Source organism: Dreissena polymorpha, chromosome 9 (genome assembly GCF_020536995.1).
Source record: "Dreissena polymorpha isolate Duluth1 chromosome 9, UMN_Dpol_1.0, whole genome shotgun sequence".
Lineage (NCBI taxonomy): Eukaryota > Metazoa > Mollusca > Bivalvia > Myida > Dreissenidae > Dreissena > Dreissena polymorpha.
The window spans coordinates 93,371,199-93,396,127 of NC_068363.1; the positions used below are offsets into that span (position 1 = coordinate 93,371,199).

General features: G+C 35.3%; 1 protein-coding gene across 3 annotated transcripts in view; it reads left to right on the forward strand.

Annotated features, from left to right (window-relative positions):
* The window catches only part of LOC127846741 (dual serine/threonine and tyrosine protein kinase-like), a 51,631-nt gene that overhangs the window by 5,255 nt on the left and 21,447 nt on the right, over positions 1 to 24,929 (forward strand). For 2 of the 3 annotated variants that reach the window (XM_052378236.1, XM_052378237.1), the window contains exons 2-5: positions 3,507 to 4,018; positions 7,299 to 8,100; positions 13,009 to 13,161; positions 15,488 to 15,573. In XM_052378236.1, the coding sequence (XP_052234196.1) occupies positions 3,507 to 4,018; positions 7,299 to 8,100; positions 13,009 to 13,161; positions 15,488 to 15,573 (1,553 nt within the window). Of the gene's footprint in view, positions 1 to 3,506; positions 4,019 to 7,298; positions 8,101 to 13,008; positions 13,162 to 15,487; positions 15,574 to 24,204; positions 24,289 to 24,929 lie in introns of all 3 variants that reach the window. The other variant, XM_052378235.1, reaches the window with a different exon arrangement.

The following is a 24,929-nucleotide window of genomic DNA, read 5'->3' on the forward strand; positions in this document are numbered from 1 at the left end:
GTAAGACACAATGATCGCAACCCCTTTTGCGAACTCCGGTGATGAACTGTATATAAACTCTGACTTTCACAAAATGACCGCGTATTGACCCGAAACATCGCGGGTTGAAATGCAATGCAAGTAAGTACTAAATATGACAACATAGCCTTTAGTTAAACGCTTTTGCGCTGGTAATTCTCTGAAAATAAAAGGTGAACGCACAAACTGTATTTATGTCGAAAATTGATTGTAAAACTGTTCTATCTATTGGGCCTTTTCATTAGAGATAAAATTGTTTCATGCAGTAAAACAGTGTTACAAAGACGCGGATATGTTTCCAATGTTCTGGTGTTATACTCAAATCAGCCAATGGAATAAATGAAGTGTATTCATTTGTACCTAGCCGCGGGAAATTTTATTTGAGTATTATTGGACACTTACAAAGGTCAAGTCAGGGTGAAAAGCTGGCTTATTCAGCTTACGCCGAAAAAAAACTTGAAATACTTTAAACTTAGCAAATTATACCAAAATGTTACTAGACTGATCCAACTCTCCACCCTACCCCTTGTTCTAGCAGAACCCTTTACCTGTGTGATCCTGGATCTTTCCCTATATGTCTGTACTTGATTATTTCATAGATCTTTTTCAATAAAAAACTTTAAAGACAATGTAAACAATAGGTTAGGCATATTTTTTAATCAACACAATGTATAATGCAATGTTTCAAAGTCAATATGTACAAAGATATTATTAACACAATTATTCTGGATGATTAATTTTCAAGAAAAACCATTCAGCTCAAAGTGCATGAACTCAATCCAGGCATGATAATATTCTCTCCAGCTCATTTTCGTTGAATTTTTTTTCGCACTGACAGTTTTTATAAGAACATTTATAGAACTTTGTCATATGTGTGTACATTTTCAAATGTTTAACACTAAACCGGAGTAGAAAGGATTGTATCTGCTTGTCAAATTTCCCTTCATGTCTGCAACAAGGTAAGAGTATGTTAAGTTCATAAATACTGTATTAATGCCAAGAGAATATTGTAAAAAGAATTATAGGTGAGTACTAAGCAAGGATCAAACTTCCATCAGAGTTAAAAGGATTTGCATGAATTATTCCCAACTGTTGAGGCTGCAAATTGTGTTTCTGTTCTCCTAAATTGCATTACTATTTGCAGCTCTTCAAAAATAATGATTTGTCCTCTACTTATATTTATTAATTTCAAGTGACCCCAATTGCTTTTTGATGCAAGAGATAGCTATTTACTTTTTTTTTACTCCGATGATAAAACGCCCCAAAAATAGCTACATATAAGTGGATATTATACAATATAAGTATTTATGTATGAATGACAGGACATAAAAGAAGTCATAAAAATTCAGGAAAGTGCATGAGTTTGAAGTAAAAATGATAGTCTGATCATTATAAAGGTACAACTGTTACAGGTCTTAAGCTCAAATCAATTTTAACATTGTGAAACATGGATAAAAATGTAAGACCCAAGACAGAATGGACTAAATTATACCAATTACAGGATATATACATTGTACTTGTTACAATAATATTGCTATTACTGGCTATTTCCAAATGAAATAAAATAAATTCATATTATTTATAATGTACTCACAATTTTGGTAACAGTCATAATATAAGATGTCCATTGCATGCCTCCCTAAAATGCCAATTAACCCTTACAATGGGGGAACCGAATTTTTAAGGCCTTTGCAAACAGTTTGGATCCAGATGAGACGCCACAGAACGTGGCGTCTCATCAGGATCCAAACTGTTTGCTATTCTGATAGTATTCTTTGAAAAAAATCGAAGAAAATGCTAATTTTATAAATTCAGCAGACAACATTTTAGCAGAAGACAAATTTCCCAGCATGCAAAGGGTTAAATTTTTAAGAGTTTGAAGTAAAAATGATAGCCTGATCATTCTAAAGGTACAACAGGTCTTAATCTCAAATCAATTTTAACATGGTGAAACATGGATAAAAATGTAAGACCCAAGACAGAATGGACTAAATTATACCAATTACAGGATATATACATTATACCTGTTACAATAATATTGCTATTACTGGCTATTTCCAAATGAAATAAAATAAATTCATATTATTCATAATGTACTCACAATTATGGTAACAGTCATAATATAAGATGTCCATTGCATGCCTCCCTAAAATGCCAATTAACCCTTACAATGCGGGAACCGAATTTTTAAGGCCTTTGCAAACAGTTTGGATCCAGATGAGACGCCACAGAACGTGGCGTCTCATCAGGATCCAAACTGTTTGCTATTCTGATAGTATTCTTTGAAAAAAATCGAAGAAAATGCTAATTTTAGAAATTCTGCAGACGACATTTTAGCAGACGACAAATTTCCCAGCATGCAAAGGGTTAAGACCAAAACTGCATGATGCCAAAGCAAATAGGTAAAGCTCTTGATGGCATCAAGAGCTTTACCTATTTGCTTTGGCAGAATTAAGTGGAATAATTATTGATGATAATGGGTATATTATAATCACTATATTGATATTTTCATTTAATAAAATATTTGCCTGATTTTTTAAGAAACTATTTTGGTGTTGGAGACATTTTTTTGGACATTGTTGTACAGGGCTTTTCATCAAGAAATTGGGAAGAGGCCCTAGTCTTTCAAATTGGGAATTTCATGCGTGATAACTGCTCATTTTGGGAAGACCGTGTTTTTAAACGTTTTTGAAACAGGGTCTTTTTCATTGTGCAGAAGTATTTAAAGACACATTGTGGTGCATTCTTAATCATATTAGAGCTCATTGCTTCAATTTGGGAGATGCCCAATATGTCTAATTAAAAAAAATAATTTTTTTTTACAATTTGGGAAATTCCTCTATCAATTTCAATTTTTGGGAAAATGACCTTATTTTCAATTGGGAAGGGGCCAAATATTCGGCCCCTGTTATATAAGGGTGAAAAGCCCTGTTGTATAAACAAATTTTGCTTTCTGTTTGTATGAACCACATCTTTGACATCAATTGTTGAAGGGTCCAACTGATCTTTCAAATGTATTACCTACCCACAACAAAGCATAATGGACCACTGCTGTTTCAATGGTGTAATGATATTTGTAGTCCAACGGTACACACAAAAGTATTAGGTAGAAATCATTATTTTGTATGCTAGAGAATACCCTCCAAAAATGTTACATATTGATCCATTGTCCATGGGTTTATGACCTGTTGTTTTTTTGTATTTTAAAGACCTGTTAAAATAGTTTCTTTTGCATCATTCATAGTGAGCCGATAAATCCAAGCAAATTCATGTTCTTTTCTCTGACAAAAATAATGGTAGTTGTCACAGGCGTTACTTGATACCAGATAAATAGCATACAACAACTGTGATTTAAAATAAAGTATTAGACTCCCCAATCTTTCTCTCCTTACCTGAAATCCTGGCTATGTTAACATTCACCCAAGTTGGACGCACATTTCCAGCACTTTCAAGCCCAATTCAACCCCTGTTATTCTTACATATTTCAGATAAGATCCAGGTGTCAGACTTGGTCAGTGGAGAGGAAGGAAAAATACTTTCAGTTGCCCATAAGCAACCTGGCATCCTAGTTTTAGGCCAAAACCAGTACTGTAAGGCAAAAATTGTTAATGAAATCTTCAACCGAACAATATTTCCCAATTTTGAAGGAACCACAGATACTACAAAGTGTCGAACAGTGAGGTTTAAGAATGGAGAAAATATTAGTCTAAGTTTGGAGGTACCTGGTGGTTTTACGCTACCGGCAAATTTGGAAGCATACAATGGGCCGTGGAATACAATACCGCGGAAAGACTTAGAAGTGTCAGAGAATGAAAGTGCGTCATCAGACATGGGAATGGCCATCTTAGAAGTGTCGTTTAATCATCAGCTTCTGCGTAACGATTGCACTTTGGTGGTTGCTGGCACAAGCATTCCATTTGAAGATGAAATCAAGCGGTGCATCGAGCACATGTCACCCATAGTGGTGTATGCCTTCCAGGCAGAGCAGTTGTCCTCCAAGGTAACTATTTGAGCCTTGTTCTGAGAAAACTGGGCTTAATGCATGTGCGTTAAGTGTCATCCCAATTTTTTAATTAAGTGGACAATTAGGTTTTATGATGATGTGCACAAGTAAGTTTTTTGATGATGTGGACAAGTAGATTTTGTAATTAAGTGTACAAGTAGGTTTTATAATTACATGGACAAGTAGGTTTAAGAATTATGTGGACAAGAGGGTTTTATAATTTAGTGCACAAGAATGTTTTAGAATTACGTGGACAATTAAGTTTTATAATTAAGTGGACAAGTAGGTTTTATAATAACTTGGACAAGTAAGTTTTAGAATTAAGGGGACAAGTAAGTTTTATAATAAGCGGACAAGGAGGTTTTATCATTACCTGGACAAGCAGGTTTTATAATTAAGTGGACAAGCAGGTTTTATAATAAAGTGGACAAGTAGGCTTTATAATTATGTGGACAAGTAAGTTTTATAATTACGTGGACAAGCATGTTTTATAATTACGTGGACATGCAGGTTTTTTTTAATTAAGTGGACAAGTAGGTTTTATAATAAAGTGGACAAGTAGATTTTATTAGTGGACAAGTAGGTTTTATAATAAGGTGGACAAGTAGGTTCTACAATTAAGTGGACAAGTAGGTTTTATAATTAAGCGGCCAAGAAGATTTTATACTTAAGTGGACAAGTCGGTTTTATAAGTACATCGACAAGTAAGTTTTTTTGATTAAGTGGACACATAAGTTTAATGATTAGGTTGACAAGTAAGCTTAATCATTAATTGACAAGTAAGTTTTACGATTTAATGCATGGAAAAAGTGTTATGATTATATGAATTCGTTTTATTTGATTAAGTGGACAAATAAGTTAATTTTCATATATCAGTGGACAAATTTATAAGTTTCATGAATAAGTGGACAATTATGTTTATTGAATATGGGGAGGAATCAATTTCATGATCGAAAGCTTCTCAATCTGATAATTTAGAAAAATTATCAAACTTCAATAATATATGGTCTTTATTTGATAAATTTGCTGAATAACCAAACTAAATTCCTAATTGAAGCAAGGTACTTTTTTCCAAAAATTTGAGAAAAAGCCTGACTTCATTATTTTATTGGTTGAAAAATGACTGCTTAAAATCATTATGACAGACAAAAGTCAGTTTTTAGTTTTTATGACGTTAATTTGCTCTAATTAGTATTTACTCTGCGGTCAATAAACTCGCTTTATCAATCACTTACAAAAGGATTCATGTAAAGTGTAATGCTATCTAGTAACTGCATGTAGCTGTTAAAGGGGCCTTTTCACAGATTTTGGCATGTTCTGAAGTTATTCTTTAAATGCTTTCTATTGATAAATGTAAACATTTGATAGTAAAAGCTGCAGTAAAAAATAAAGAATAAAATTTAAAAAAGGAAAAAAACTTTGCCGGAGCAGGTTTCTAACCAGTGACCCCTGGAGTCCTGCCGAGGTCCTGAAGTAAAAACGTTTTAACCCTCTCGGCTATTCTGACGAGTATACATAGGTGACGTATTTTATACCTTATAAAAGCAATCTTCGTAGTGTCACAAAATTTAACGACATCAACAGAACTCTCCAAATTATTCAATCGTTTCGCTATGCAACGCTTTATAATTTTTAGGTTTTAAAATCGTCAAAAGATGCATATAATGGCTATATTAGACCATGGTAAATGTTCAGTAATACTGTTTCCTCACAAATATCATAACTAAAACGAAAATTTGTAAATCTGAAACAACTTTTTTCAATTTTGTCAATTTACCAAAACGTGAAAAGATCCCTTTAATTGTTGATAGCATGTATAGTTGCCTGATAATCTTTGCTATTTAAATTCACACTTGTAAACAGTGTACTTTGTAACATAAATACTAGACATAAAAGGAAGTCAAAAGCAGATTTGTATACTTAAACTCAGTTAATAGAAGGTCAACCTTGGTGGTTGCTTTGCTAAGAGCATATTATGCAATATAAATGAGAGTACAGTCATTAGAGCTGTCAGATGTAGAAGTGTTTTTTCTGTTACTATGTCAAACATCAGTTTATATATGAGAAATACTCCAGAAGGCAACAAATAATTATGTAAATAACACAACTGTAATATGTCAAATCTCAGCCCAATATTCCCTGCTTCTTGTTAAACTTTTCTTGCCAAACAAGCATTTCCATAGTAAAAAATGAAAAAAAAATGAGTGGTATGTTTTCACAGAATGTGGCACAAACTGTGTGCCAATGTACTGTATGCCTTCGGTATCTGCAGATGCTGGACAGAATAATTTTAGCAATGAGCCAGTGTTTGTATGCCCCCGGATGGAATGATCAGGGGTATATTGTTTTTGGCCTGTCTGTCATTGTATGTGTGTGTGTGTGTCCCACAACTTTAACCTTGGTAATAATTTTTGCAATATTGAAGATAGCAACTTGATATTTGGCATGCATGTGTATCTCATGGAGCAGCACATTTTGAGTGGTGAAAGGTCAAGGTCATCCTTCAAGGTCAAAGGTCATATATATGGCTTCAAAGTGGCGCATTAGGGGGCATTGTGTTTCTGACAAACATATCTCTTATTTTAATTTAGTTTTGTTTGTTCTTCCATCAATATGAGCTTAATGAGCAAGTTTGGCATAACATCAATTCTGCTTGACGCAAAGCTGTGATACTTCCTTGGATGTAATCTAGTAATAATCTGAATTTACCCACATAACATCACCTGACCTCATTTTGACCTTGACCGTTACCAACTCATGTTCCAAATTCTTGGTTTACCATAAATGATGGGTTTGATACTTGCATGGATGTTATTGAAGACCACTTTCAACACAACCATACCAACTGACCTTTGAATCCATGGAATTTGGCATACAATTGAAAATGTATGGGGCCCTAAAAAGTGTTATATAAGAAGTCTTAACCCATTTATGCCTAGCGTCTAGAAAAAAGGCCTTGGCAAACAGCGTAGACCCAGATGAGACGCCGCATGATGCGGCGTCTCATCAGGGTCTGCCCTGTTTGCTGAAAGGAATTTCTGTAAGAAATATTCTTAACATAAAAATAAATATACTAGATATCCCTTATTTTGGAAATAAATTGATGCAATTTAGAAGGATGGGAGAGTCCACTAGGCATAAATGGGTTATTATAAGTGAAGGGCTTGTGTTGGGTCCAACTACCCCATTCATAGCCTCTAAAGGCCCTCTTGCAACTTTAATTTATGAATGTATTATATTATTACTGAATACAATTTTTCCCAATTTTGTTCCCCAGGAAATACAGGACCTGGAGCTACTGAAGAGCATTACGAGTTTCCAGCCTGTCTGTTTTGTGCGGATTCCCACCCCTGAGACCCCTATTCCCACTGTATCTGGGTCTCCGTTTGGGGTCCCATTTGTTCAGCCAGATACCAGGGTCAGACCTCACCAACCAAGCTCACCCCAGCCCCAAAACATTTTGAATGGTTATGATGTTATTTCTGACAATGAAGAAACAAACGTCAAAACCCGGTTTGAAGACAACAATAATGACTCTGAGGATGATGGAGTAAGGTCAGGTCCAGCGTCCAGTGCATCCATCCAAGCCTCTCACCGAGTTGGCAAAGTTTTCAGTATGTCGTTTCCCCCAGAACTGGCCAAGGTTGTGTATGAGCAACTTTGCAAGGTCGGATATCTCTCCGATACTCCGGGGGTGCGAAATGTCAGTCAGACCATGATTCAGGACTATTGCGAGGTCGATAGCATTCTAATAACTGAATGGGACATATTCAGTCAGGCGTTTGTTTCATTTTCTGAACAAATCATGCAAAGATATCTAGTGAATGCTGTTACTGTTCTAAATCAAACCCACATGGGCTGTTTACAGCAGTTTATTTTGTTCGCTTTTGACATGGCGAGGGACGTTTTGGTCACACCAAAGAAGATTGAGTTTGCGCGTGAGAAAGAGGAAGGGTTGTTTAAATCGCTGTTCCAGATCGCAGTGGACAAGGGTGATGAGGTTAGAGACATGATCGAGACTACCATCGCAGACAGCCAGGGGATGTTGATCCAAAAAGCAAACGAATACGACTTCATAGGTAGGTTTGTTGTTTTATTACTAATTTGCTTTGTGAAACGTAATTGTAAAATTAATGTCAATGAAATTTCAGCGTTATCTGCAGCATGAGACAAAGAGCTGATAAAAAAGGCCATAATTGTGTTTTAGTGACCAATTACACTATGACCTGAATGACAAAAAATGTGTGGCTTGCTCTTAAATAAATTTTATAATAGACATGTTTTCTTCTTTTTTTTTAACAGCCGTTGTCTTTAAATTGTTATTTGTTTAATATTATTTCATATTTGTTTTGGCAAGATATCCCATATTTTTTTTAATATGAAAATTTTTAACGTAAAAATGATTCTTAAAATGTTAATTGAAAGCACAAAAACATCTTAATAAATATTTAACAAAATATTTGCTGCTTTTTTTTGGTCCTTTTAAGTATGCATTTTGTGATCAATAATGAATATAATTGTGATGGTTAAAAAATCTGTTCTCTTCTTCAACATGTAATATATTGTCTATGTTTATGGATTTGTAAAACTTCCATTTGACAAACCATAATATATAAATAAGCACAGTTCTGTACTAACAGTTGAAAAATGTCAATATTAGCAATTGACAATGAGCATGAAGTGGGCATTGACGTTTGTGTATTTTTGTAAAAAAATGGAGTGGGTAGTGCCAATTAGAGGTGAGTGTTACACATTAGATTATGAAGTAATTTCGAGAGCACCCAAGATAAAGATAATAAGTCTTGTATCATGTGAAAAATGTCTTCATATGATGTACATGTGATACATAAATAACAAATGCTGCACTGCACTTATGGTGTATGACAAAACAGACATTCCATTTCTGACAGTGCAGGTGTATCTTTTCATCAAATTGATGAAAATGCATAGCTTGAGGCCTTCTCATTTTTTGGTCAAGGATTCATTAAAGGGACCATCAACCACGAATGAAGAAAAAAGAAAAGTTCTAAAATACCGTATTTTTTACAATTATTAGTTTAGATTGATAAAAAAATCACTACTGGTATTTAACATTACTTGAAAAAAGTTGTTAAGTTTTTAGCTCACCTGATTGCTCAGGTAAGCTTTTGTGACCGGTCTTTGTCCGTCATCTGTCCGTCCGTCCACATTTGTTCGTAAACACTCTAGAGGCCACATTTATTGTCCGATCTTCATGAACCTTGGTCAGAAGCTTTGTCCCAATGAAATCTCGGTCGAGTTCGAAACTGGGTCGTGCCGGGTCAAAAACTAGGTCACTAGGTCAAAAAAAAGAAAAACTTGTAAACACTGTAGAAGTCACATTTCATGCCCAATCTTCCTGTAACTTTGTCAAAATGTTTGTCTTAATGATATGTTGGTTGAGTTCAAAAGTGGTTCCGGTCCGTTGAAAAACATGCCCGCCAGTGGGCGGGGCAGTTTTCCTTATTTGGCTTTAGAGAAACCTTGTAAACACTCTAGAAGTCACAATTTTTTCCCATTCATCATGAAAGTTGGTCGAAACATTGGTTTTATTGATGTCTCGGACGAGTTCAAAAATGATGCAGATCGGTGAAAAAACATGGCCGCCAGTGGGCAGGGCATTATTCTCTATATGTATATAGTGAAAACATGTGAACACTCTAGAAGTCACATTTTTGGCACAATTTTCATGAAATTTGGGCAGAACATTTGTTTCCTTGATATGAGAGTTGATTTCGAAAATGGTTCAGGTCAGTTGAATAACATGGCTGCCGGGGGGGGGGGGGGGGGGGCAGTTTTCCTTATTTGGCTATAGAGAAACCTTGTAAACACTCTAGAAGTCACAATTTTTGCCCAATCATCATGAAAGTTGGTCAAAACATTGGTTTTATTGATATCTCAGACAAGTTCGAAAATGAATTCAGATCGGTGAAAAAGCATGGCCGCCAGCGGGCGGGGCATTTTTCTGTATATGTATATTGTGAAAACATGTGAACACCCTAGAAGTCACATTTTTGGCCCAATTTACATGAAATTTGGTCAGAACATTTGTTTCCTTGATATTAGAGTTGAATTTGAAAATGGTTCCGGTCAGTTGAATAACATGGCTGCCAGGGGGGGGGGGGGGGCAGTTTTCTTATATTTATATAGTAAAAAAAGCTTTAGAAGTCACATTTTTTGCCCAATCATCATGGGACTTGGTGAAAAGATTGGTTTTATATATATCACATAATTAATGCCATAATTATTGCCCTTAGATTGTCCAAATTTTCATTATATTATACAAAATCCTTGTAAATACTCTAGAGGTCACAATTTTGTTTAAGATTTTATGAATCTTGGTCATAATATTAATTTTTGTAAGCAAAGTTTGATGTTTGGTAAGGGGGGTCTACTCAAAATATATGTCACCAGGTCAAATCTTACAAAAACAAAATCACTTCATATGTCAGAGTTTTGATTCAATAATGATGAAACTTGACCAGGATGTTTGTCTGGACAATAGCTAGGTCAAGTTTGACGTTTGGTAAAGATTGAATGAACCGACTCCTCTCAGGTGAGCGAACTAGGGCCATCTTGGCCCTCTTGTCATATTTATGCCCCCCTTCAAAGAAGAGGGGGTATATTGTTTTGCACATGTTGGTCAGTGGGTTGGTCAGTCCGTCCGTCTGTCGGTCCGTCCCCCAAATGGTTTCCGGATGATAACTCAAGAATGCTAAGGCCTAGGATCATGAAACTTCATAGGTACATTGATCATGACTGGCAGATGACCACTTTTGATTTTCAGGTCACTAGGCCAAAGGTCAAGGTCACAGTAACTCAAAATAGTAAAATGGTTTCTGGATGATAACTCAAGAATGCTTAGGCCTAGGATCATGAAACTTCATAGGTACATTGATCATGACTGGCAAATGACCCCTATTGATTTTCAGGTCACAAGGTCAAAGGTCAAGGTCACAGTGACTCGAAACAGTAAAATGGTTTCGGTTGATAACTCAAGAATGCTTACGCCTAGGATCATGAAACTTCATAGGTACATTGATCATGACTGGCATATGACCCCTATTGATTTTCAGGTTACTAGGTCAAAGTTCAAGGTGTCTCGAAACAGTAAAATGGTTTCCGGATGATAACTCAAGAATGTTTACGCCTAGGATCATGAAACTTCATAGGAACATTGATCATGACTGGCAGATGACTCTTATTAATTTTCAGGTCACTAGGTTAAAGGTCAAGGTCACGGTGACTCAAAATAGTAAAATGGTTTACGGATGATAACTCAAGAATGCTTACGCCTAGGATCATGAAACTTCATAGGTGCATTGATCATGACTGGCAGATGACCCCTATTAATTTTCAGGTCACTAGGTCAAAGGTCAAGGTCACAGTTACTCGAAACAGTAAAATGGTTTCCGAATGATAACTCAAGAATAATTAGGCCTAGGATCATGATACTTCATAGGTACATTGATCATGACTGGCAGATGACCCATATTGATTTTCAGTTCACTAGGTCAAAGATCAAGTTCACAGTGACAAAAAACGTATTCCAAAATGGCTTCTACTACAACTGACAGCCCATATGGGGGGCATGCATGTTTTACAAACAGCCCTTGTTTAATTGTTACAACTGTTAATAAACATTTATTGAACAATAATGTCGTTATGATGCCTTATTCTATGGAAAACAATCCATTGTCTCCTACGCAAATCAATTGAGCTACATTCTGAGAAAACTGGGCTTAATGCATGTGCGTAAAGTGTCATCCCAGATTAGCCTGTGCAGTCTGCACAGGCTAATCAGGAACGACACTTTCCACTTAAATTGGATTTTTCTAAGAAGAGACTTTATTTAAACGAAAAATGTCATAAAAGCGGAAAGTGTCTCTGATTAGCCGGTGCAGACTGCACAGGCTAATCTGGGACGACACTTTACGCACATGCATTATGCCCAGTTTTCTCAGAACACGACTCAAATGATACTCCAGCTTCCTATTTCCCATGGAATACCAGGGAAAATCCTGGAGAGTGTTCAACCAAAAATGTCCATAAAAGCAAGTTTTAGCAGAATCTTATTATCATTTACAGCAAAGAATTTGATAAACGTTTTGTAAAAAAAGGAGAATTTAAAAGTGTAATCATGCTTATTTTACAAGCCATTTCCCCTCATGTCTTAAAATTACTCCATCTGTAGGGCCTCACCAACAAAAATCAAAAGAACACTTTGCAATTCTTTGTTAAAGTTATTCATGTTCCCACTGAAATGGGTCAACACAGCAAATGTGCTGGTTATAATGTACAGATGCAGAGCAGTGAATGTGTGGGTGTCATGTGTCTAGAGGTCATGACCTTGAATACACATCCATGTTCATGTGATGATCTCAATTTTACCTGGTTTAAAAGTTCATATCAGCTCTAAATATTCATCCAAATGCTTCTACTTAACCCATTTATGCCTAGTGGACTCTCCCATCCTTCTAAATTGGATCAATTAATTTCCAAAATTAGGGATGTTTAGTATATTTATTTCTATATTTAGAATATTTCTTACAGAAATTTCTTTAAGCAAACTGCGCAGACCCTGATGAGACGCCGCATCATGTGGCGTCTCACCAGGGTCTGGGCTGTTTGCCACGGCCTTTTTTCTAGACGCTAGGCATAAATGGGTTCATTCATTTTCCATGTGAATTTTACAACTGCTGGTACACACATGTAGATTACAGTACCGACTCCTTAAATCAATTGATTGTATGAAGAAATTCATTGACAGTGTGTTAATGCATTAAAAAGCGAGTCCTCAATTTTTTATGGATTTTTTGTATACACATCCTCCCTCTAATACTATTAACAGTTTTTAAATAAAGAGTTTAAAATTTTCTTTAACATAAGCAAACCAATGTTGTGAATTTCCAGCAGCATATAATTTTCACAATTACTAAATAGAGCAATTTTACATTATACCTTTACAGGTGTGGATTTTAATGACAAGGGGGAGATAATCACCCCAAAGGGACTGAAGATCTGCACGGGTCAGATACAGGAGCTGGTGTTGGGCGGTCTTAACCAGGCTGTGGCTGGCAAGCTGGTCAGCTCAGTGAACATTCTACGAGACTCCTACACAGGTAGGCTGGGCTTTGTGGACAGAAAAAGTTAGTAAGCTGGCTTTCAAACCCCCACTAATTTGCTTCTGCAAACAAAGCTGAGAAATTAAAAATCATTTCAAAATTGCGTACCATATCAACTGTTACCATTTGAATAAAACTACTATCAGTCGCATAAATCGGTGGGCTGTGTTTTTGCTGTTAGTGCATTTTGAGAGTTAGTGCATGTTTAGAGCAATTCATTTTAGGTCTGTCTGTCGCCAGTGAAAACAGAGGTCCAAAAATGTATATCAGTGTATACATTTACATTTGCTAACTATAAATTTATCAAGTATGTTTTAATGATTTGCAACAATTTGATATTATCTATTATGAGATACTGAAGAAGGGGAAATCTGTGCTTTCATGATTACTCGATTAGTCATTTTGGGTGTTGATTGCAGCATTATTAGTGTTGTGAAAGAAAAGCTCATCATTTTAAGCTGGTGTAATATTTTTGTTCTGTATACATTGTTTTATCAATCAGTTAAAGTTGTGTGAGTTAATTTCATTTACCGGTACATTTCTTCGGTGTAAAATATAAAAAAAACAACTTCATATTTGGCATGCATGTGTATCTCGTGGAGCTGCACATTTTTAGTGGTGAAAGGTCAAGGTCAAGGTCATCCTTCAAGGTCAAATGTCAAGAATAAAAATAAATAATTTTCATTTCTCCATTCAATCTCTTACTTACTTCTTTATGGAGCTGCACATTTTGAGTGGTTTAAGGTCAAGGTCAACCTTCAAGGTCAAAGGTCAAAATATAAAAAACATAAATTTTAATAACTTTTTTAAAATTTAACACAGCAACTTCATATTTGGCATGCATGTGTATCTCGTTGAGCTGCACATTTTGAGTGGTGAAAGGTCAAGGTCATCCTTCAAGGTCAAAGGTCAAAAATTAAAAAAATATTTTTAATTTCTCCATTCAATCTCTTACTTACTTCTCATGGAGCTGCACATTTTGAGTGGTGAAAGGTCAAGGTCATGGTCAACCTTCAAGGTCAAAGTTAAAAAAATAAAAAACATCACTTTTTTATGCCCCCGGATCGAATGAGCGGGGGGCATATTGTTTTTGGCCTGTCTGTCTGTCATTCCGTCATTCTTTCATTCTGTCCCAAAACTTTAACCTTACAGTAAAGTTTTGCAATAACTTTTTAAATATTGAACATAGCAACTTGATATTTGGCATGCATGTGTATCTCATGGAGCTGCACATTTTGAGTGGTGAAAGGTCAAGGTCATCCTTCAAGGTCAAAGGTCAAACAACATAAAATGCGGCGCATTAGGGGGTATTGTGTTTCTGACAAACACATCTCTTGTTAATGTTATAATGTTGAAACAACTATAAAATGAGATATAGCAAAAATACAAATATAACACACTATTGGTAAACTAAACATAACATTAATTTTTAACCAGGTTTCCCGAAGGAAAAAACTGGTTATTAGATTGGCGAATGACAGCGGGCGGGCGGGCTGGCGGGCGAGCGGAACAAGCTTGTCCGGGCCATAACTTTGTCGTTCATTGTGAGATTTTTAATTCATTTGGCACATTTGTTCACCATGATTAGACGGTGTGTCGTGCGAAAGAATTACGTCGATATCTCCAAGGTCAAGGTCACAAGTTGAGTTCAAAGGTCACAAATGGCCATGACAATGAGCTTGTCCTGGCCATAACTATGTCATTCATTGTGAGATTTTAAAATCATTTAGCACATTTGTTCACCATCATGGCACGGTGTGGCGCACAAAAGAATTATGTCAATATCTCCAAGGTCAAGGTCGCCACGACTAAAAATATATTTATTTTTAAACAAAGGGGGTTAATTATAAACAATCAGTTCAGTTTAAGTTTTTTCCCTTTATCAGACTTTTTTTTCACACTGAAAACCTGGTTTTGTGACAATTTTGTTACTTGTTTAATGATATAATGCCGGTGTTGATCACAGAAAAAAAAAGCTGAATTCATATGTAGGTCTCAAGTTTGCTTAAAAAACCTGCATGTTGGTTATATTAATGATCATGTAATGTTTTCAAAAGTGGCATAATAAACTTTTTCAAAATGCAAAATTTAAATTCAGTATAATATAATTAAGAATTCATTATGTTCACAGCAAATTCTATTCTTTCTTTTGAAGCCTTCTTTCTTTCTAATATGCAGTTTATATTAAAGCTACAATTATTTATTACATGATGTGACAAAAAATATATATGAGCAGTGCCCAATTTCAAATCAGGTACTTATTCCGCTCAAAAGGTTAAAAAAAGGCCAGATAGTATTAAAAGAGGCATGCTGACTATTCCAGGTACGCTGACACGATGTCTGGAGAGTCTAGAGCGTGTAGAACAAGAACATCCCGACAGCCACTCCACCACAGAAGCTCTCAAACAGGTTAGGAAGCACTGATTTCTTCATTGGTGCCTTTTCATGTGCAATGGCTCTATAGCCATATGCAACCTGCGTAGCTCCAGACTTGTCATGTTAGGTCAGGAGCTACCCTGTCTGATAATGAGACCACAAAGTTTGTATAGCTGTTCTGCGAAAAGCTTGGCTCCAGACATGACTGCTGATTGCGCAGGCTGGTTTGGAGCAGTACTGGCTTCATATGGCATAAGACTCATTTAAGCATGGAGTGTATCATTTTATTTGTTCATAACAGTTCATTCCATTAACTTGAAATATAACCCAAAGTCAAATAAGTTATTAGGATTGCTTCATGTAAATATTTATTAAGATCAAAACGGACAAGTCATTTTCTGCATCTTATATTGAGTTACTATCTTTTTGCCTGTACATATGATATTGCTATCAACATTCTTGTTACCCTAAAATAGCATTTAGTTTTCCTACTGTTTGTGCCAATTAATGACAGTCATCAGGTGTCCATTGTAGATACTGTAAAATCTGGTATTTAAAGGGACCTTCAACCAGATTGATGAAGAAAAGTTCTAAAATACCGTAATTTTTTACAATTATTAGTTTATATTGATTAAAATATCACGACTGATATATTTCATTACTTGAAAAAAGTTTTTAAGTTTTCATATTTTCAGTATATTCGGTAACAAAATTTTGCTACGTGAAATATAAAGTGCATCATAGGTGACATAACGATATACACACTATAATAAATAACGCAAGTAGATTGATAATTTTATAATATATATAAAATATATACAATTCACTACACATGCACAATTTGCAATCCACGTGACGATGAGGATCAATCTACTCGCGTTATTTATAGTTAACTGGTAGTTACCTGGAAGACATACTCAATAAAATTGTATTACCGAATATACTAAAAATATGAAAACTTAACAACTTTTTTCAAGTAATGTAATATACCAGTCGTGATATTTTAATCAATATAAACTAATAATTGTAAAAAATACGGTATTTTAGAACTTTTCTTTTTTGATCAATGTGGTTGATGGGCCCTTTAAGGGTCTATGGCTCTACTTCAACGTTTAAGGATACAATAGATATAATGCATTCAGTTTTAGAATCTACATTTAGACCATTCTCTGACTAAATTTCTCAGTTGTTTTGTGGTTTCTTTGACATATTGTTGATGCCTAACATACTTTTCATGAAGCATTTATTATGCTCCCCCAAAAAATTTTTTTGGGGGAGCATATAGTCGCCGCTTTGTCTGTCCGTGTTTCCATGTGTCCGTCCGTCCGTCCCTGCACAATTTTTGTCCAGGCTATTTCTCAGCAACTAATGACCCGAATTCAATGAAACTTTATGGGAAGCTTCACTACCAAGAGGAGATGTGCATATTATCAGCGGGTTCTGGTCGGATGATTTTTCACAGAGTTATGGCCCTTTGAAATTTTCCATTAACTTGTGACACATAACCATATTGTTTATTCTTATGATAGAAATTTAAGTACAGATAGATTTAATAATAGGGAAATATTTTAATAATATGTTTGAGTAATTAATGAGTAAATGTTATAATTACTGATATGTAAGAAAATGTTGAAAGGTTATTTACATCAATATTTCTATCTTATACGTAAACAGAAGTTAAAAGTTTAAAGTGATCAAACTATTTGAGAGTTCATCTTGTAAAGTAGCTGTATGTTGTGGGTATTTAGGAATTAACATAACAGATGTCTTTGGATGGGGTATGTAATGAAGTTTGAAAAATTGATTATGGAAGTATGGTTTCATTTCTCCAATGTAGTTCATTTATCGGGAACATATGTTGATTTGTCTTTAGTCCTCGATTAACAATTCGGCTCGTACATAACAAGCCCCAATTTAGATATGGTATATAATGAAATTTAAATAATTGAAATATCCAATTTCCCAATGTACATAACAAATGCAAGTTCGGATTGAGTGTGTATCTTATGGGTATCGGGGTTTACGTAATTGATTATAGGAGTGTTAGGTTTCACACTACTAATGTGGGTTGTCCATAGAGAGCATTTGTTTGTATGATCAAGTATGCTAATGAAATGAGGTCTCCTGTTCACAAAGTGATAATTGTGTATTGCACTCTTCTGCTGTGACGTGTGATAGATGCATGAGCATACATCCAATCAACAAGGGTTATTCGAAGGGGTGGGTCTAGAATATCGGGGGAAGTCAACAAGGGTTATTCAAAGGTGTGGGTTTAGAATATCGGGGGAAGAGAACAGTTAACCAACCAAGAATGAGATAGGAAATATCTAAATTTTTTGTTCATGTACCTTGGAATGAAATGCTTTGCTTTGTTGTAAGAAGGAATTCTGGAGTCCTAGTTTGACAATCGAGTAGAGCAGTCACGCTTTCTTGACGTGGCGGCCAATTGGCCGCAGCGCTGTAAAATTGTACTTCATGAACATTAGAAGCGTTGTGTTAGAAATTATTTAACAGAAATAAATCTCGATGAAAACAGAAATGAACTTTGTTTGTTACTGTGTGTTATCCACGAACGATACGTAATTACGTGACAAACTGTACATATAGTGCAATTCTTGTCCGGGCTATTTCTCAGCAACTAATGACCGGAATTCAATGAAACTTTATGGGAAGCTTCACTACCAAGAGAAGATGTGCATATTATCAGCGGGTTCTGGTCGGATGATTTTTCACAGAGTTATGGCCCTTTGAAATTTTCCATTGTACATATAGTGTAATTCTTGTCCGGGCTATTTCTCAGCAACTAATGACCGGAATTCTATGAAACTTTATAGGAAGCTTCACTACCAAGAGGAGATGGGCATATTATCAGTGGGTTCTCGTCGGATGATTTTTCACAGAGTAATGGCCCTTTGAAATTTTCCATTAACTGTACATATAGTGCAATTCTTGTCCGGGCTATTTCTCAGCAACTAATGACCAGAATTCAATGAAACTTTATGGGAGCTTCACTACCAAGAGGAGATGTGCATATTATCAGCCGGTAATGGTAGGATGATTATTCACAGAGTTATGGCCCTTTGAATTTTTCTATATACTGTACATATAGTGCAATTCTTGTCCAGGCTATTTCTCCCCAACTACTGAATGGAATTCAATGAAGCTTTATGGGAAGCTTAACTACCTTGAGGAGATGCGCATGTTATTTGTGGGTTCTGGTTAGATAATTTATTTAGAGAGTTATGGCCCTTTGAAATTTTTAAGTTGCTAAACCATTCATCGTATTATTTTGTCCAAAGTTATCCGCCTCAAGACGTTTCCTTTTCTCTGAATATATAGTGCAATATTGTGACAAAAAAAAACTTTGGGGAGCATCACCCGTCTCCGACGGTTTCTTGTTTCTTCAGCTAGGTAACATATGCTGTTCTCAACACAAAGTGCAATGATTTAATGTTTGTTTCCCTTTTAATGTTGCTTTTAGTTTAGAGATGTTCTTGATGTGAATGTTTTTTGGATAGGACTTCAATTAATGTCACATCTTATATAATAATTTGATATACCTATTCATGATTGTTTGATTAATGTAATTTTGTTATGGCATTATTTATGTTGATGTAGCAATGAGTATTTCTTGGTCTCATACTTCACGTTTTATATTCCATTAAGTGGAATACTTGGAATAAGGGGTTTAACACTTACAGTGCGGGAACCGGATTTTAAAGGCCTTTGCAAACAGTTTGGATCCAGATGAGACGCCACAGAACGTGGCGTCTCATCAGGATCCAAACTGTTTGCTATTCTGATAGTATTCTTTAAAAAAAATCAAAGAAAATGCTAATTTTAGAAATTCTGCAGACGACATTTTAGCAGACGACAAATTTCCCAGCATGCAAAGGTTTAATGCATGTGCATATTAGCCAGTGCAGTCCACACTGGCTAAACATCAGGACAACTCTTTCAGCTGTTTTTGAAATTTTTCGCTTAAAGGTCTAAGTTTTCTCTTCAAAACAAAAATCCAGTTAGGCAGAAAATGTGCGGACTTCAAAGGCGAATCTGGATTTACATATGTTGCTTTTAGGAAATTTTCTATTTAAAGTTGGTCTCTTCTAAATTAGAGAGTGTTCAAACTGCACTGGTAAATCTAGCACAACACTTTTTGCACATGCATTAAGCCCAGTTTTCCCAGAACAGGCTTCATTAATGTCTGATGTTCATGCATGAGTAACACCTTTTCTAAAAAATGCTGAATCTGTCTTGGTTTGTAAATATTAACACATACATTATAATGGAAAATATACATTTAAACCCATTAATGCCTAGCGTCTAGAAAAAAGGCCTTTGCAATCAGCGTCTCATCAGGGTCTGCGCTGTTTGCTTAAAGGAATTTCTGTAAGAAATATTCTAAATATAGAAATAAATTTACTAGACATCCCTAATTTTGAAATTAATTGATCCAATTTAAAAGGATGGGAGAGTCCACCAGACATAAATGGGTTAAAATTACTATTGATACAAGATTTAAAGTCATTATAATGGTTATCTGATTGCTGTTGATGAATGCCTCTTTGTGCTGAAATGAATTGTCATGAGCTTGTTAGTCCCCTACCAGTTTCATCAGAGGGGACTTATTTTTCCTACGTCAAAAATTGTGGTTGCTATTGCAACAAATACACTAGAAATACTGCTGAAAATGGTGTTTTTTCTGGATCCTGCGATAACTTTAAAAGTTATGAATATTTTTTCATGAAACTTGAAACATGGATAGATGGCAATATGGACATAATGCACGTCATTTCATTTTGTTCCTACGTCAAAATTTCTGGTTGCTACAGCAACAAATAGACTAGAAATACTGCTGAAATGGTGTTTTTTGCTGAATCCTGCGATAACTTTAAAAGTTCTGAATATTTTTTCATGAAACTTGAAACATGGATAGATGGCAATATGGACATTATGCACGTCATTTAATTTTGTTCCTACGTCAAAAATTCTGGTTGCTATGGCAACAAATAAAAAAAATATTCTGATAATGGTGGAATTTCTGACAATGGTGGAGCTGGTAGGGGACTTTTATTGCTTGGCAATAGTCTTGTTTTATTTTGCATCATCAATGCTTAATCAGCAAATACTTTGTATCTATATTTAATAATATTAAGGAAATTGTTTGGATTGTTTTGGCACTTGATAATTGCTACTAATGTGCGTGTGAATCAGTGTGAATAAGTGTTCATTGTAACATGTTTTGTCTCTAATCTCTAAGTAGTTGCGGTTAAAATCCTCAGTAATCATATAGTGTGGGCAATTGAAAATGTAAATAAAGCTATCTTTATGATAGCTAGAAAAAAGTAGAAGCATTTTTTCTTCAAAGTTTTTTATGTCCCCCAGCACTATAGCGGGGGGACATATTGCTTTTGCCCTGTCTGTTGGTCTGTACGTTGGTCTGTTGGTTTGGTCAAACTTTAACATTTGCCATAACTTTTGCAATATTGAAGATAGCAACTTCATATTTGGCATGCATGTGTATCTCATGGAGCTGCACATTTTGAGTGGTGGAAGGTCAAGGTCATCCTTCAAGGTCAAAGGTCAAAAAAAAAGAAAAAAAAAGTCAAAGCGGCGCAGAAGGGGACATAGTGTTTCTGACAAACACATTTCTTGTTTTCTCTTTTTTTAACTTACCAATATTTCCAGTCTTATAGTGATTATGTTATACTTTGTGGAATATGAAACAGTATTTAAATTATTATTTTTTATCAATTAGATTATCAACAAATTTCTGAGAAGAGACAGATTCAGCATTATTAAGAAGGCTTGTAATTATTATGCATTTTCTTTACACTGGGTACATGAACTCAATACTTCTTTGGGAAAATGTACTGGTGGTTCATAGAAACCACTTTAATGTTGTTTGATATTTTCATTTTCATCAATCAGTGCTATATATTAATTTGTGAAAGGTTTCAGCATTTCCAGTATTTTCAAACATTTTGTCATTTGAACACTTCAGGGAAAAGTATTATAAGAGTATTTGTAGTCAGGCACTGGACTAAATTGTTTTTAAATTGCTGCAATTAAACCAATGTATATATGTGTCGCGTTCTGAGAAATTTGGGCATAATCAGAGCTCCAGATAACTTTTCTGAGTAATTGGGTAAATACCCACTACTTTTGAGTTCAATTGGGTATTTCCATTTTCAATTGGGTACAAAAAAGTCGGTACCCACTACTTTCATTGACAATTAGGTATTTTGTATTAAAATTGGGTATTTTCATTGTCTTCTCAAATGCTTACCTGAATGAGCTGGTTGAAGTTCCTCACTTAATTGATTAGTTTCAGAGATCTTGTGTAATTATGTAGATGTATCCATAATATAGTCTTGATTAAAAAAAAAAGTTCTACGATTTTTTCCACCAGTTTTCTTACAATGTAAGCACTGTCAGCGCTTGCCTCCGACACAATATCGTCAAGAATTAGTTTCACTATATTTTCCGCTTCTGATATTGTGTTGCTAGCAGTTTAATAACTTAAAATTGATTTTTGTTTTGTGCCTGGGATAGGATGCCTCGCGGTTTCGACATTTTCACAACAAAAACACGTAGTAACATAAACGCTTTCTTCCATACATATTATTGTCCTTAAGGTTATACTGAAAGCACTTGGACGAAGCGGAAAGAATCCGGGTATTTCTGGGAGATATTTACTCGTTACGCAGAGGAAATATACGATATGCGTAATCGGCAATTTCAATTGGGTTTCAGTACGCAGAGTTTTATTTTTCTTTGCGTAATTTGCAATTTTACATTGGGTATTTACACAAATATGCACTTTATCTGTAGCTCTGGGCATAATGCATGTGTGTAAAGTGTCGCCCCAAATTAGCCCGTGCAGTCCGCACAGGCTAATCAGAGACGACATTTTCTGCCTTAATTGGATTTTTGCTAAGAAGAGACTTCATTTAAACGAAAAATGTCATAAAAGCGGAAAGTGTTTTCCCTGATTAATCTTTGTGGATTGCACAGGCTAATCTGGGACGACACTTTACGCAAATGCATTATGCCTAGTTTTCTCAGAACACGACTCATATTTTAAAGCAATAAATAAGTATACATTTGTAAAATTTCATAAACAAACGATAAATAGCTTTTTAAAAATGCCGTTTTGAACTTTAAACAATATCCAGGATTTTCAATTGGAATATATTTTGCCATGAAATGCGGTTTAATTAGTTTTTATAATACATTTTTGCCACTAGAAGTAAATTCTTAATACATGTACATTGTATATTGGCCTTAGAAACATATTTATTTGTTCCGATTGTATGCCAAAATGCTCCTCTTACACTAGTTGACTGAAAAAACTTAGGGAGGAGCATTTCTCCTTAGTCCCCTAAATTTGTTTCCTCTACATTTATCCAAGCCAAGCCACATGTATGCCAAGGTGACTGGGTCAAATGTCATAAACTGGACAGACACTATCTAGTGTTTCATTGTGTATATGTATAAGCACAAAGATAAATATCAAACAAGTGGGGTCAGCCAAGGGTTTGGCAACTGTTTTGAACAGTTATACAATATGAGTTAAGATTGAAAAACATCATTGCATTATTATTGTTGCATGATTTTCATTCTTTATGTTTCTAACCCCCTTCCCCCTGCCTACCCATCTCAGAAAGGTGAAGGCAAATATGCAGCCCTCTGCAACCTGTCCATTTATTAATGTCCTCAACAACTTTTCTAAGATTTTCTAAGCCTTTCTAAGTAAACTTTTCTTTATTCATCACTGACCTAACAAGTTTTTTTTTACATATACCCAGAAATCATACCTATTATACCCCTACTTTTTGATTTAGATCTATATCAATGTGTCTTTAGTATTTCCTGCTATAGTCAAACTGACGATTCGAGTCGCAAAAAGTACAAATTAATTTTCATATAACTGCAAATAACTATTCCCTAGTACATTCAAGGACTCATGCTTGTTAAAGGACAAGTTCAAGGTAATATTTCAAGGATAAAAGGTTCTTTGCTCCATAACTTTGTCATTTAAGGATTTAACATGATTACACTTGACCAGATGGTGTGCCAGGAAATGTCCCATGCTCTAAACTAGGATGTTCAATGTATTCAAAAGGTGAAAGGTTAAAGATTAAACTATTGAAATTCCTTTCCACTCTTAGATTATGCTACAATGCATTGAAGGTTTTTAATGAAACAATTCCCCATAACAAGAGAAATTGCTGCTTACATAATGCACACTTGTTCTTTAAAGATCAACATACTACATGTATGTGAGGTATATGACAAAATAGGGCTTGTCCAAGCTCTAACTTTTCAATGTGCGTTGACAGATATGGGCGCTATTTGTTTGCTTTCAAGGAATATACATGCAAAATATGTTCTCAGCGTAGGAGAACAATAAATGTTTTCTTTAAAAAAAATAATAATAATTTGGCACATATATTGTATATGATATGCTATGTTGCCATAAATAATCATTTGGCAACATTGAAGGTCACAGTCGCACTGGTAGGGCAAAAGTCAAAATACAGAACTTGATGATCAAAGCCCTGTCATACCAACAAGTAGTTGGGTATTTAATAAGCACCATTTGTTACCACTCTTGTTTCTCTGTGTATTTATGCATGTCGCATGTCCGCCTGATTTCAGATTCTCAATGCTGCCTACCAAGTTGAGATTACAGTCCGTTCCAGCTCTACATTCATACATTTACTCCTTCAAAGAATGAAGCAGGTATGACCATGTGATTGTGTGTCAGCCATGTTGTTGCGCAATAGTTTTGCACTCAAGCGCATGAGTTTAGTGTTGTTGTACTTTTGCTACATTGATTATTTGGCAGTTATTCTCCTTTTTATGCTCCCCCAAAATATTTTTGGGGGGAGCATATAGTCGCCGCTTCGTCTGTCCGTGTGTCCTTCTGTCCGTGCACAATTTTTGTCCGGGCTATTTCTCAGCAACTAATGACCGGAATTCAATGAAACTTTATGGGAAGCTTCACTACCAAGAGGAGATGTGCATATCAGCGGGTTCTGGTCGAATGATTGTTCACAGAGTTATGGCCCTTTGAAATTTTCCATTAACTGTACATAAAGTGCAATTCTTGTCCCCCCAACTACTAGACGTTTCCTTTTATCTTAATATATAGTGCAATATTGTGACAAAAAAAACCTTTGGGGAGCATCACCCGTCTCTGACGGTTTCTTGTTTTTCTTGGTTAATTATCCGCATGATTATTGCTTAAAGCTTAGATTTAACACATATTTGCAGCTATGGCGTGTATTTTTCTTGCCTCCTGACCATATTTTCTAATGATGAACGATGTTCAACATGTTATTAGGCTACCCAGTATGGATGGATCTCCAAGGTGACTTACA